Source organism: Hylobates moloch, unplaced genomic scaffold (genome assembly GCF_009828535.3).
Source record: "Hylobates moloch isolate HMO894 unplaced genomic scaffold, HMol_V3 SCAFFOLD_6, whole genome shotgun sequence".
NCBI classification, from domain to species: Eukaryota; Metazoa; Chordata; class Mammalia; order Primates; family Hylobatidae; genus Hylobates; species Hylobates moloch.
In genome coordinates this window covers 8981607-8995703 of record NW_026652281.1, presented here as the reverse complement: position 1 = coordinate 8995703, position 14097 = coordinate 8981607, and the positions used below count along the sequence as shown (strand labels likewise).

Here is a 14097-nt window from a genome sequence, read left to right as displayed (position 1 = left end):
AGCATGTCCCATGATAGCCTCAGTAGATGGGAGCTACTCACCTGGGCCGAGGGTGTGAGTTCCTTACTCCGGCAGGTCACCTCTCTCAGCACCTCAGCCAGCTCCTGCACCCTCTGCATGTCCTCCAAGCTGGCGGTGACTGCAGACAGCGACCCCAGCACATGCTCTCTGACCTTGGCACGGGAGAGAAAGGCAGGGAGAGGAAATGTAATTCCGTGGCTCCATGAAGTAGTGCCAGGAAGATACAGGGTCAGGCGTGACCATGCTTATTAGGGGGTTCTTTTTCTTTTTCTTTTTTTTTTGAGTCAGAGTCTTGCTCTGTCACCCAGGCTGGAGTACGGTGGCATGATCTCAACTCACTGCAACCTCCGCCTCCTGGGTTCAAGAGATTCTCAGGCCTCAGCCTCCTGAGTAGATGGGATTACAGGTGTGCACCACCATGTCCAGCTAATTTTTTGTATTTTTAGTAGAGACAGGGTTTTGCCATGTTGGCCAGGCTGGTCTTGAATTTCTGATCTCAAGTGATCCGCCTGTCTCAGCCTCCCAAAGTGCAGGGATTATAGGCATGAGCCACCACACCTGGCCTCACTGGGGGTTTCTAAAGTGCTGCAGACCTCTGTCTGCCTTGTATGATGTGTGATTAGGCAGATAACAGCCCCCTCAAGATGCCCACATTCACATCCCTGAAACCTGTGGATATGTTACTGAATGTGGCAAAAGGCACTTTGGCTAAGTCATTTTGGAGAAGCAATTAAGTTAAGGATTCTGAGATGGAGAGATTATCCCAGATGAACAGGTGGGACCAACATCATCACATGATCCTTCTAAGAGGGAGGCAAGAATGTTAATCAGAACAGGACATGGGTGATGGACGCAGGGATAGAGGGAAGAGAAAGAGAGGGAAAGAGGATAAGGGGGAGAGAGAGAGGGAGAGGGGAGGGCTTTGGAGATGCTGCGTGGCTGGCTTCGAAGATAGGAGTCAAGGAGTGCAGGCGGCCTCTAGAACCCAGAAAAGGCAAGGAATGGCTTCTCCCCTGGAGCCTCCAGGTTTGCAGCTCTGCTGACACCTTAATTTTGGCCCGGTGGACCCCATTTTAAACTTCTGGCCTCCAGAACTATAAAGTGAATAAATGCGTGTTGCGCTAAGCCACGATCTTTGTGGTCATTTGTAACAGCAGCCCTAGCAAACATATATAGGATGTCTCAAGTTTTCTCCAAATCTTCAAATCGAATCTGTAGAATTTGGCACTATTTGAAAATAAATTGTGTCTCAGCGTGGCACCTGTGACCGGAATGGCATGAAATTCAGAAACTGGATGACTGTTGGCCCGGCATGGATGGGAGGTCTCACCGGAGGCTTGGGGTCCCTGTGTGCCTTTGCAGCAGTGGGGACAAGGGCCCCCCTACCCAGCCCTACTCTCCTGCCTTGGGCCAGGCCACAGGCTTCAGGGTCAAGGGCTTTCTACACTACAAAGCACTAATGAGGGGCTGGTGGGGGGCCTTGGTAGGAGCAGAGAAAAACTAAGAACATCATTACAGCACTGCCCAGTAGAACTTTCATTTGTAACTTTATTTAATTTTAATAATGACTTAGATTTAAGCAGCAGCCACTTTTGATGGGGCAGAGACACCGTGGCCTGTTGCTCACACCTAGCTCAGCCTGACAGGCTTTCCCGAAGCTTCCAAATATGAGCGCATCTGCCATCCACTCCAGGGGCAGCCAGGCCTCCATCCCGGCTGTGTCCTGAGTGGAGGAAAGAATAGGTCAGTGTGGCAGGAGACTCTTTGCAGAATGTTCCAGAAGGGAAACTCAGATAATGGGTAATCTCACATTTGCTTCTGCAGGTCCTAACCCCATCGCTTGTCATCTACCCTGGGTGGAGATGTCACCGGCTCTGGACCCTCTGGCCAATGGATTCACCCAGCAGGAGACCAGCAGGGGACGAGAGGGCAGGAGGAGAGAGAGCTGGGAGGGGTCATTCTGCCGATGCCCCCGGCCAGGTCACCGGGGGTTGGCCGCCTCGTTCTTCAAAAGCCACAGCCCCTACCAGAGAGTCCCTCTGTGAGCAGCCGCTCCCTGGATCCTGCTCACGGCAGGCCAGGCCCCTGGGGTCCTCCACGCTGTCTAGTTTGTTCCCTAAGCCCTGCACACACCTCTCTCAACAAAGCCCTTGTTAACTTCTTCTCAGCTGCCCAGTGACAGTTTGACATCTGTCTTGTGCCAGGCTCCGGGCATTTCATGGGGAGACCTTGGGTTAGGCTGTGTGGTCTGTGTGCTTGGGGACCACAGGATGCCCAGGGGAAGCTTACCATTGGTACTTCTCAGAGTGAATGTGACCAAGAATGAGAGCTGTGTGTGTGTGAAAGTGTGTGAGTGTGTATGTATGTGTATGTGTGAAAGCATAATTGTGTATGGGTGTGAGTACGTGTGTGTATGAATGTGTGAGAGCGTGTCAGTGTATGTGAGTGAGCGTGTCAGTTTGTGTGTGGATGTGGATGTGTGTATATGTGAGTGTGTGTGACCGTGTGAGCATCTGTCAGTGTATGTGTGTATGAGCATGTATCAGTATGAGTGTGTGAGCATGCATTTATGTATAAGTGTGTGAGCATGTGTGTTAGTGTGTGTGAGTGGGAGTGTGTGCATGTGTTTGTGTGTGTGCGAACATGTGTGAGTGCACGTATGTGTATGTGTGAGCATGAGAGTGTGTGTGAAAGTGTGTGTATGTATGTGTGAGAGTTAATGTGTATGTATGTGGCAGGGGGAATGGGGTAGGGAATGTGGAACAAAGGTCTGGGGTAAGAGGGCTGGAGGCGGAGGGGGAACCTCTAACCTGGGTTTGAACCCCGGTTTCACCACTTACCAGACATAGGGACCCAGGCAGGCACCTCTGATTCTCTTACCCTCTGTTTCCTCTGCTGTAACACAGACAGAGGCCTCACCATTTACCTCCCAGGGTTGTAGTGGGGATTACAGATTCATGAAGCCCTAATGCAGGGCCTGGCAGCTCATAGCAGGTGCTGGATACATGTTAGTTTCTCTCTGTAAGCGACCACAATGACAAGCCTCCTTCCTGTATTAAGTACCTACCCGGCCTCCAGCACCACACTCAGTACTTTCCTGCAAACCTTTCAGGGAGCCAAGAGAAGTCTTTCTTCTCTTCTCCGTGCCCACAGAGGGGTGTGTGTGTGTGTGTGTGTGTGTGTGTGTGTGTGTGTGTGTGCATGCACACACACAAACACAAACTCATGTGGCACGCACTGGGAGTGGACACAATCATATGTTCTGCAATAGTTTATCATACTAGGTTGTAACACACGGAATGGCCATTTTTGTAGATTAAAACCGGTTGAATGTTGGCGATTTTATCCAGTTTTTTAGTTGCAGTGATTGTAATTCTTATTTAACTCTTACCACAATCGTATGAGGATACTAGTATTCTCATTCCTCTTTTCCATATGGGGAAACGGAGGCTTAGAGAGGTTCAGTCCCTGGCCCGTGACAATGCAAATGGTAAGTGACAAAGCTGGGACACCATCTGTGGTCCAACTCCAAACCGCTACCCATATGACTGACGACAGTCCCCTTTCTCCTCTGGGGCTCTGCCTTGTCATCTGAAACGTGAAAGGGAGGGGGTGATGCATTCTAAACTCCCCCCATCCCAGAGGCCTGTGCCTTCATGAGGGCCAGCCAAGAAAGCAGGTTACCAAGGAAGATGGCATTTTCTTCACTTCATGTCACTCACCCAAAAGACCAGAGAGGAAGGTGGTGTCAGCTGCTTGGGAGACACCACAGCCTTCTCCCCTGATCCATGAACCTTGATCCAAAGCCAAAATGGCCACATGCAGACCCTGGGGCCCCAGAGGAAGGGAATGAAAGGAGCCCCTCAGCTTCCCACAGGCACCTTCTGTCTGACGTCCACGCTCAGCGACTGTCCTGAGCCCTGGTTGTCGTGCTCTCGGTTCAGCACGGAGGACACGGCCTTGGCTAGCTGGAGGAGCTGCTCGGGGCCACCCTTGCCTTGCAGAGCTGTGGGGATTTTCTCTGACACGGCAGCCTGGAATGCTACAGCCTCAACACATGTGTCTCCGAGTGCCACCTGTTAGGAAATCAGAAATGTGCTCAGAACCTGCTAGGAAGAACCTGGCCTCTGAAGTCAGGGGTCTTCACGTGGGGTCAGAGAGGCTTGGAGGCCTTTGGCCTGGCCTGTGGGCTCTCGGGCACTTCCTGAGGCTGGAGGGCACCCAGACCTACTCGCACCAGGCAGCCGACAGCCACCCAAACCAAGCCTTGGTCAGCTTCAGCCCGGAGCAAGTCATCGCTCTACCACTGGCTGCCCTCCTCCTCTTGGTCTCAACCTCTTCCACCTCCACTTGGCCTCTGACGCTTGAAATCTTCTTGGGATCTTATCCAGGCCCTTCCTTGAGTCCTTGTTGGCTAATCTTGGTTCTGCTTCCTCTGAGCTCTCTTAAGGTGCTAGCCTAACGCATGCCAGAGTCATTCTCCAACCCTCCTCACCCACCAGCTCCCAGGACCCTCCCCCTATTCTGGCCACTAAGTCATAACATCTACAAAGGTAGAGACCACATCTGTTGTGTCCCTGGCTATACCTCCAGGACGCGGCCCAGGGTAGATGCTCTGTAAATATTTGTGGAAGGAATGGATGAATCAGTGACTCATCTGGCTATGCCCCTGGCTATCTTCCATCCGGCCATCCTTTTGGTGAGGTTCATATGGGTGAAGAATTTTTCTCAGCTAAGAAACAGTGGCCACTGCCACCACCCACCTTAGCCACGGCCTGGGTCTGCTGTGTGTCCCCTGCACGATTTGTGGCAGAAATAACTACTGTCAGCACAAAGTCATTGTTCTCCTTTCCAAGTGGCAGATACACAGATGGGAGGACAGGTTCAGGGCCACAGTGTAGGCAGGAACCTGGCAAAACCAGAAATTGACCGATGAGGGGGCATCGCTAAGCCCCAGGTACGCTGCAACCCACTCAGGTAGAGCCTGCTGACAGGGACACAAAAGCCACAGCTCTCGAAGGCATGGTAGGCTCTCGGGATTCCACACTTTTAATGAGACAGTCACATATGCTGATTACTGTCTTCTTTAAGCAACTACAGGTTGCTGTAACTTTGGAATAATTTTACTAAAATCCATAAAAAAATCATATGAAAAACATCCCATTTACAGGTTTTTTTTTTTTTTTCAAAAGTCAAGGTGGTAAACCAAATTATAAGAGGAAGAAAAAGAAGGAGGAGAGGGAGGAGGAGCAACAATGACAACTTAAAAATTAGCTCAGGGGCGAGGAGTTCAAGACCAGCCTGGACCACTTAGGAAGACCTTGTTTCTACAAAAAGAATTGTAAAACTTAGGTCTCGAACTCCTGACCTCAGGTGATCCACCCACCTTGGCCTCCCAAAGTCCTGGGATTACCGGCACGAGCCACCACACCCGGCCTGGGACTCATTTTTATGTAGCCACACTTTCCTGCCTCCATCCTCACTTGGATGATGGGGGAGAGGTACTAAAGAGGAATAGCATATTGGAATTAGAGCAGCTGTCCTGGCCTTTCCCTCTGGCGGGACGCAGTTTGAAATAACATCCACTTACCTTGCTTGAACTTTTTCCTTTCAGACTCAGCCCTATTCATAGCCCTCTTAACAGTGCTGCGTTTCCACATCTATTAGACAGGGCACCTGTGAAAACTACACTCCCTTGGGTATTACAATAGCTGATGTGCACTTTCCCTAATCAAGGTGTAGTGTTTATGCCATTGTGATGTTTGATGCTGGATTTGGGGGACCATCCTGGCAACACTCCTGGTGCCTGACTTTGGAGGAAAATTACAATCTGATTAGAGCATTTTCAGAGTACAGAACGCCAAAGCCCTCCTGGGCGTGTGGCTTACATCTGTAATCCCAGCACTTTGAGAGGCCGAGGTGGGCAGATCACCTGAGGTCAGGAGTTTGAGACCAGCCTGGCCAACATAGTGAAACCCCATCTCTACTAAAAATACAAAAATTAGCCAGGTGTGGTGGCAGGCACCTGTAATCTCAGCTACTCAGGAAGCTGAGGCAAGAGAATTGCTTGAACGCGGGAGGCGGAGGTTGCAGCGGGCCGAGATCGTGCCACCGCACTCCAGCCTTGGCAACAAGGCAAAACTCTGTCTCAAAAAAAAAAAAAAAAAAGGAAGAAGAAGAAAAGAAGAAGAGGGAGAAGGAGGAGGGAGGAGGAGGAGGGAGGAGGAGGAGGGAGGAGGAGGAGGGAGGAAGAGGAGGAGGCGGAGGAGGAGGAGGAGGAGGGGAAGGAGGAGGAGAAGGAGAAGGAGAAGGAGAAGAAGAAGAAGAAGAAGAAGAAGAAGAAGAAGCCCACTGCGTGGAGATCAGGGCTCAGATGAAACCTCCAAGTACCAATCACTCGCCAAGTGGAAGAATAAATGCAATGTGAGTGGCTCCCTCATCTCTCCTGCTAATGCCCCGTGGCTGTCCTGGGGTGTGGGTGGTTAGGGTGACAGCATGGACACTGTGTAGGGTTTTATGCATTGTGGATGGAGTCTTCCATGTTTGTCACCTGTACACCTTTGCAAAAATGTTCTTTCAGCTCAGCTCATCCTGCAATATCACCCATTCTCTGGGGCGCTTATAAAGCAGTGTCAATGAAATTGTTGAAGATTCTGTTAACCAGACCCATCTCTGTCTTCCTGAACAGCTCCAGGCTTCTGGGAGTCCCAGCTACTACGTGTGTGTGTGTGTGTGTGTGTGTGTGTGTGTGTGTGTGTGTGTGGTGAGCAGGGGTTGGGGGATGGTGTCTTGGTGGCGGCCCCACATGGTCATACTTTTGGGTATCCTTGTTGATTTCACTCCATCAATGTCCCCCATGCCAGGGCAATGGATTTTGGCTTCCAGTTGTGGAAGAGCTACTGATGGGACCTTCTTCTCATGTCTTTGTGGAGTGACGGCTGGGTCAGTGTCTTGGGGCTAGGGGTTGAGGTTTAGGGGAACCCTCAGCCTGCCAACCTCTCTCGCACACAGAACATATCCTTTGCAGCTCCCAGAGAGAACAGGCCCCTGTTCTGCAAGAAGACGAGCCCAGGAGCTGAGGGAAGAGCAGAGTCCTCAGCCGGTACCTGATTCCAGACAGAAGCAGAACTGCAGGGGTCCCAGGGCTGTGGAGACGTTGCAGAAGATGGCAAAGCTCGTCAGAACGGTGCCCTCCTCCGGGGCAATAGTGCAGGCAGGCACCTCGGGAGGAGGCAGAGTGCTGATCACATAGCTGTCCTCCCCACAGGCGTGCCTGGTCAGTGCTGGGAGTGAAGACAGATCATGTTCAGGGGGCCACGTGGGGCCCACAAACTCCATCCTGCTGTTAGATCGCCCCCTGAGCTCATTAAACACAAAGATTCCTGGGCCCTACATCAAACCCAGAACCTCAGATGTCTCTCGAGATTCTGGGGAGAGCCCAGAAACGTACATATCGAACAGTTAAACAATTAAACCCCCAAACAACTCTCCCTGATGCAAGGATCCCAGGGCCTCACTTTGAGAAACTGGGCAGAGATAGGGAAAGATAATCAGACAGACCTGAGCTTGAAGTTTAGTTCTGCCATTTGCTAACCAAGTGACCTCGGACTTGACCTTTTCTTTTCCAATTTTGTTTTCCTAATTTTTTTTCTTTTTAGAGATAGGGTCTTGCTCTGTCACCTAGGCTAGAGTCCAGTGGTGCAATCATAGCTTACTGTAGCCTTGAACTCTTAGGCTTAAGTGATTCTACTGCCTTAGCCTCTCGAGTCAGCTAGAACCACAGGAGTGCACCATCATGGCTGGCTAATTTTCTAATTTTTGTAGAGACAGGGTCTTGCTCTGTTGCCAGGGCTGGTCTTAAACTCCTGGCCTCAAGGGATCCTCCCACCTCAGCCTCCCAAAGTGTTGGGATTACAGGCATGAGCCACTGGACCCGGGCTGAGAACTTGACTTTTTCAAGAGTCAGCTCCTCGTCTGTAGAACGGGGCTGAGGATAATAGCTTCCCCACAGAGATCTCGCGGGGTGTGACTATGCTGGGAAAATGCTCAAGATCACGGAGCCAGGAAAGACCAGAACCGGGAACCGGAAACAGGCTGAGCCCGCCCTGAAAACCACACTCTTCCCAGGCCCCGAGATCACTGTAAAGAGCCATGAGTGGACCTGCAGTCACATCCCACATCACCTGGAGTAGCCACGTAGGTTTTCAGAGAGCGTATGCCTGGAAGAGCTGGGCATAAAGAGAATTTTAACCCATAAAAACTCATTCTTTGGCCTAGACCCAATTCAGAAAGTTTGGGGTGGACCCAAGAGTGTGCCTGTTTAACTAATACCTAGTTTATCCTGATGTGCATGGTCTGTGGGCCACTTTGGGTAATACGGAAGCAAAGCAATCCTTCCTAAAAAGAATCATCACCACCATTGTTTGTGTGTTTGAGAATCTGTGTTTCTCACACTGGGCTTGTTTTAAATGACAAGCCCTGAAGAATCCTGGCAGGGCATACAGGTTGCACGACCCCAGAATGATCTGCTTGTAACACTGGGGTTATCTCATTCATCCTGCAAAATAACCATTCTGAGGCAGGCATTTTGATTATCCCAGTTTACATGTGAGGAAACTGAGGCACAGAGAGGTGAAATCCTCTTCCTAGAGTCTCCCACGTAGAAAGTGGCAGTGTTGCGATTCACACCAGAGCCTGCGCTGTGGCCTCTGCACTAAGCTGATGCCCTGGCTGGGCGTGGGGACTCACACCTCCCATCACAGCACTTTAGGAGGCTGAGACAGGAAGATCGTTTGGCTCCAGGAGTTCAAGACCAGACTGGGCAACATAGTGAGATCCCATCTCTCTATTTCAATATTTAAAAGACAAATAAACTGATGCCCAATATCTGAGTGTTTCTGGGTTTATCTGGGTTCTGTGAGAGGAGATACAAGGGAGGCTTCATACCTGTGGCTCTGATTTGGATGACCTCTCCCCAGGACTGCAGAAAGGAGCTGTTCAGCAGCAATGTGGAGGTGTTGCCCTGGAGGAGGGTTAAGGACCTTGGCCAAAATCCTCTGAGTCTGCAGGCATCCGGGAGGGGATCGGCCTGAAAGAGAGGATAGCCCAGGGCTCCTGACACTACAGCCAGGCCACTGGACTGCAGCAGGACAGTGACTTCTGGGTGCTAGACAGCCTTTCAGATTTATTACTGATGAACGGAGGACAGGCAGCCCCAGCTCCCCAAGAAGTCACCTGGAATAGACACTTTCCAGCCTTGTTGTTGTGTTTGTCTTAGGTTGGGCTCCCCAGAAGCAGAGGCTGAGATGTGGATTTGTGTGCAGGTCATTTATTTATTTATTTTTGAGCCAGATACAGTGGCTCACGCCTCTAATCCCAGCACTTTGGGAGGCCGAGGTGGTCGGATCATCTGAGCTCAGGAGTTCAAGATCAGCCTGGCCAACATGGTGAAACTCTGTCTCTACTAAAAATACAAAAATCAGCCGGGCATGGTGTTATGTGCCTGTAATCCTGGCTACGTGGGAGGCTGAGGCAGGAGAATCGCTTGAACCCAGGAGACAGAGGTTGCAGTGAGCTGAGATTGTGTCATTGTACTCCAGCCTGGGTGACAGAGTGAGATTCTGTCTCAAAAAAAAAAAAAAAAAAATTAAAAAGAAAATATTTTTGAGAGAGAGTCTCACTCTGCTGCCCAGGCTAGAGTGCAGCGTATGATCTCTGCGTACTGCAACCTCTCCCTCCCAGGTTCAAGTGATTCTCCTGCCTCAGCCTCCCAAGTAGATAGAATTACAGGCACACACCACCATACCCTGCTAATGTTTTTGTATTTTTAGTAGAGACGGGGTTTCATCATGTTGGCCAGGCTGGTCTCAAACCCCTGACCTCAGGTGATCTGCCTGCCTTGGCCTCCCAAAGTGTTGGGATTACAGGCATGAGCCGCCATATCCAGCCTTGTGTGCAGGTTATTTATTGAAGGAGGATCGACAGGGAAAAACAGTGGATAGAGAGAAACAGCAGAGAACAAAATGAGGCAAAAAACAGTTACTGGAGGCATCCAGCCTCAGCCTGGTCGCAAGGAGAGCCCTGAAGTGTAAGTTGCACTACTGAAATCACCCTACCTGGGGACAGAGAGGCTGGGCTAGTAGATACTCCATCCATCAGTTGTTGGCCAACGGCCAGTCCACGCAAGCTGGAGTTAGGATTGTTCCCCTGGGAAGCGGGACTTTGCTGAGATGCCAAGAGCACCTGCTGCAAAGTTTCTCCAGAGCTTATGCTCCCTTGTGCCCATTTGCCCTGCTGCCAATTCCCTGATTTTCTCCCCAGCCCAATACCCCGAGTCCCACACCACAGGCTCTGAATAGAGTTGACCCAACCCTGGCCCACTACTGGGCATGCGACACGGGTGTGCTGAAAGCGCAAGGCAGATATCCATTCTTGAGTGGTTGTCCCTGTGCTCACCTGCTCTGTTGGGGTGTTGTCCAAATACCAGCTGAACATAGCCACTGGGGAGTCCTCTCCCATGGTGACGCTGAGCAGAATGTCTTCGCTGGCATTAACGGGCCTGCAGTTCCTCTCACAGCTGAAAGGCAGACAGAGGACAGAGTGAGGAAGCTCCCCCAGGCATTGCTATCATGTGGATATTTGTCCCCAGAAACCTCATGTTGAACTATGATCCCCAATGTTGGAGGTGGGGCTTCATGGGAGGTGTTTGGGTCATGGGGGCGGATTCCTCATGAGTGGATGAATGCCTCCCTTGAGAGCGTGTTCTTGCTCTATTAGTCACCCCCGGAGCTAGTTGTTAAAAAGACGGCCGGGTGCCGTGGCTCACATCTGTAATCCCAGCACTTTGAGAGGCCCAAGCGGGCAGATCATCTGAGGTCAGGAGTTTGAGACCAGCCTGGCCAACATGGTGAAACCCTGTCTCTACTAAAAATACAAAAATTAGCTGGGCATGGTGGCGGGTGCCTGTAGTCCTGGCTACTCGGGAGTCTGAGGCAGGAGAATCACCTGAACCAGGGAGATGGAGGTTGCAGTGAGCCAAGATCACACAACTGCACTCCAACCTGGGTGACAGAGTGATACTCCATCTCAAAAAAAAAAAAAGAGCCTGGCACCTCCCTGCCTTCTCTGCACACACCAGGTCCCCTTCGTCTTCCACTGTAAGTGGAAGCAGCCTGAGGTCCTTATCAGATACAGATGTCCAGCCTTGGATTTTCCAACCATAAGAATCATGAGCCAAATAAATCTTTTTTCTTCTTTCTTTTCTTTTTCTTTCTTTCTTTCTTTTTTTTTTTTTTTGAGACAGAGTCTGGCTCTGTCGCCCAGGCTGGAGTGCAGTGGCACGATCTTGGCTTACTGCAACCTCTGCCTCCCAGATTCAAGCAATTCTCCTGCCTCAGCCTCCTGAATAGCTGAGATTACAGACATGCACAACCATACCCAACTAATTTGTATTTTCAGTAGAGACAGTGTTTTGCTATGTTGGCCTGGCTGGTCTCGAACTCTTGGCCTCAAGTGATCCACCCACCTCAACCTCCCAAAGTGCTGGGATTACAGGCATGAGCCACTGCACCCGGCCAACCGTTTTTCTTTATAAATTACCTAGCCTCAGATATTCCTTTATAACAATGCAAAATGGACTCAGACAGGCATCGTGACCACTGGCCTGGTCTTTTGTCCAGTTCTTCCCAAGTCCTTTGAGAAGGTAGGAAATGGCCCTTTTTCAAATGAAAGATGGAATAAAAGCTGCCCCTGCCCCATCCAACATCGGGACGTAGCCTTGCTTGTGAAGATGGAATGAGTCATGGCCTGACTGAATTCCCATGTCATTCACTGCACAGCGTAATGATATGGAAGGTGAATGAGGCTCAGACAGGACATGGGTTCTAACTCTGTCCTTGTCGTTCATGAATGGTCACCTTGTGTGCATCACTTAAACTTTTTTTTTTTTTTGAGACTGAGTCTCACTCTATCGCCCAGGCTGGAGTGCAATGGCGTGATCTCGGCTCACTACAACCTCCGCCTCCCGGTTCAAGAGACTCTCCTGCCTCAGCCTCCTGAGTAGCTGGGATTACAGGCACTCACCACCATGCCCAGCTAACATTTGTATTTTTTAAGTACAGACGGGGTTTCACCATGTTGGCCAGGCTGGTCTCAAACTCCTGACCTCAGGTGAGCCACCCGCCTTGGCCTCCCAAAATGCTGGGATTACAGGTATGGGCCACTATACCTGACCGAATCACTTAAACTCTCTAAGCCTCAGCTTCCTCACCTGCAAAATGAGGGAATAGCCTAGATAATTTCTGTGATTCTGTTTAGTTCAGATAATGGTAAACTAATGCTGTGGTTTAACAGCGCGCCCACCATGCACACATTACTTCCGCTGTCTCTAGCTTGTCCAATGCTCACAATGCCCTGTGAGTGACATATTAGCGTCCCTAGGTCACAGATGAGCAAACTAGGCCCCGAGGGCTTATGCGATTTGTCCTAAGTGATGTAACTTCTAAGTGGGCAGATAGAATGTGAACCATTGTGTCTGGATCCAAACTCTTGGCCTTCTCTATAACGTCTCTACGAAGGCCAGAGCAACTCCATTTCAGATGCTAATCTGCCACGTTGACTACTGATTAACCCCAATTCCAGGAATGCCTCTAAGATTTCTATTTTCTCTACAGCTCTTTGTGTAAGAGCATATACTTACTATGAGTCCTGCCCTTAAAGAGATTCACATAGTATTCTTACCTTTCCCTACGATTGTCCTACGCGTTCCTTCCCTATGGTATATAAGCCCTGGTTCTGGGGGGTAATGGCACTGGCTTTCACCATCTCGTCTTGCAGCTGCCCTAGACATCATGGTTTCTGTTCACAAGTCTCAATTAAATGTTTCTTTCTGAGAAACTAAATTTGTCAGCTTCTGTCTCTGGCATCTCTGCTTCCCTGAACTTTGGGGGAAGGTTTGCACAGACCTGCCCTCCACAGGATGGTCCCCCAGTTTCCCCTTTGGTCTGAACTTGACGATAGCTCTTGAATCTTCCTACTTCTCTCCTCATGTCTGTCCTAGTCCAAGTGTGCGGGACGTTCTCTATATGCCCCTCCATTCCAGTCTCCTCCCACTCGCGGCTCTGACCTGGGAGACTCAGCTCTACAGACTGCATCACCCAAGCTGCCACACCCTCCAGCTTCTGACTGGGTCCAGTCAATGGGAACCATTGACAGAGGATTGGAGGATGAGAGGAGAGAGTTTGGGGAATGTATTCACGGCTTTGCCTGCTCTTTTCCCCGATGGGCTGCAGGTGGGAGAGGCTGTGCTTCTCCAACCAAGGCCACAGCTCCCATTAGGAGGTCCCTCTCCCACAGCGACAGCTCCCAGGAGTTCTAGTAGTGCCATCCCATTATCTTACCTCTGCATTCCTGGGGGTGATAATGGCTTCCCTTGGTTGTAGTTCTGCCTTGTCACCCCGGTTCATTGCCTTATACTTGCCCTCACCTGTAAACGGTCCCTTCATCAGCTCTCTTCCATTCATTCCTGGTTTGGCTGAGCCATCTGCTTCCTGCAGGGACTGGCTGATAGGCCAAGCAACTTTGACCTCCTACCTTGACTCCTGCAAGAGCCTGGGCAATCTCCCTGAGTCTTCTCCTGCCCTCTTCCAAGTCATTCTCCACTGAGCCAACAGGGCAAATTGAAGTAACATGCTTAGAACTCTTGGATGCTTGGCTGGGCTTGGTGGCTCATTCCTGTAATCCCAGCAATTTGGGAGGCCGAGGCAGGTGGATCACCTGAGGTCAGGAGTTTGAGACCAGCCTATCCAACACGGTGAAACCCCGCCTTTACAAAAAACACAAAAATTAGCTGGGCATGGTGGCACGCCTGCCGGTAATCTCAGATACTCAGGAGTCTGAGGCATGAGAAACGCTTGAACCCGGGAGGCAGAGGCTGCAGTGAGGTGCAATGGTGCCACTGTACTCCAGCCTGGGTGACAGAGCGAGACTCCATTTCAAAAAAAATAAAAATAAAAATAAAGAACTATTGGGTGGTTTCTCTGTATCACTCTTTTTTTTTTTTTTTTTTTTTTTTTTTTT

At 50.4% G+C, this 14097-nt stretch overlaps 1 protein-coding gene across 1 annotated transcript in view; it reads right to left on the bottom strand.

Moving 5' to 3' along the window:
- Positions 1 to 14097, bottom strand: part of LOC116470316 (polycystin-1-like protein 2) — a 52203-nt gene that overhangs the window by 613 nt on the left and 37493 nt on the right. The window contains exons 12-17 of the mRNA XM_058440450.1: positions 10477 to 10597; positions 8968 to 9109; positions 7128 to 7304; positions 4785 to 4930; positions 3903 to 4097; positions 42 to 173 (exon numbers count right to left, since the gene is read on the bottom strand). Of these exons, the coding sequence (XP_058296433.1) occupies positions 42 to 173; positions 3903 to 4097; positions 4785 to 4930; positions 7128 to 7304; positions 8968 to 9109; positions 10477 to 10597 (913 nt within the window). The remainder of the gene's footprint in view (positions 1 to 41; positions 174 to 3902; positions 4098 to 4784; positions 4931 to 7127; positions 7305 to 8967; positions 9110 to 10476; positions 10598 to 14097) is intronic.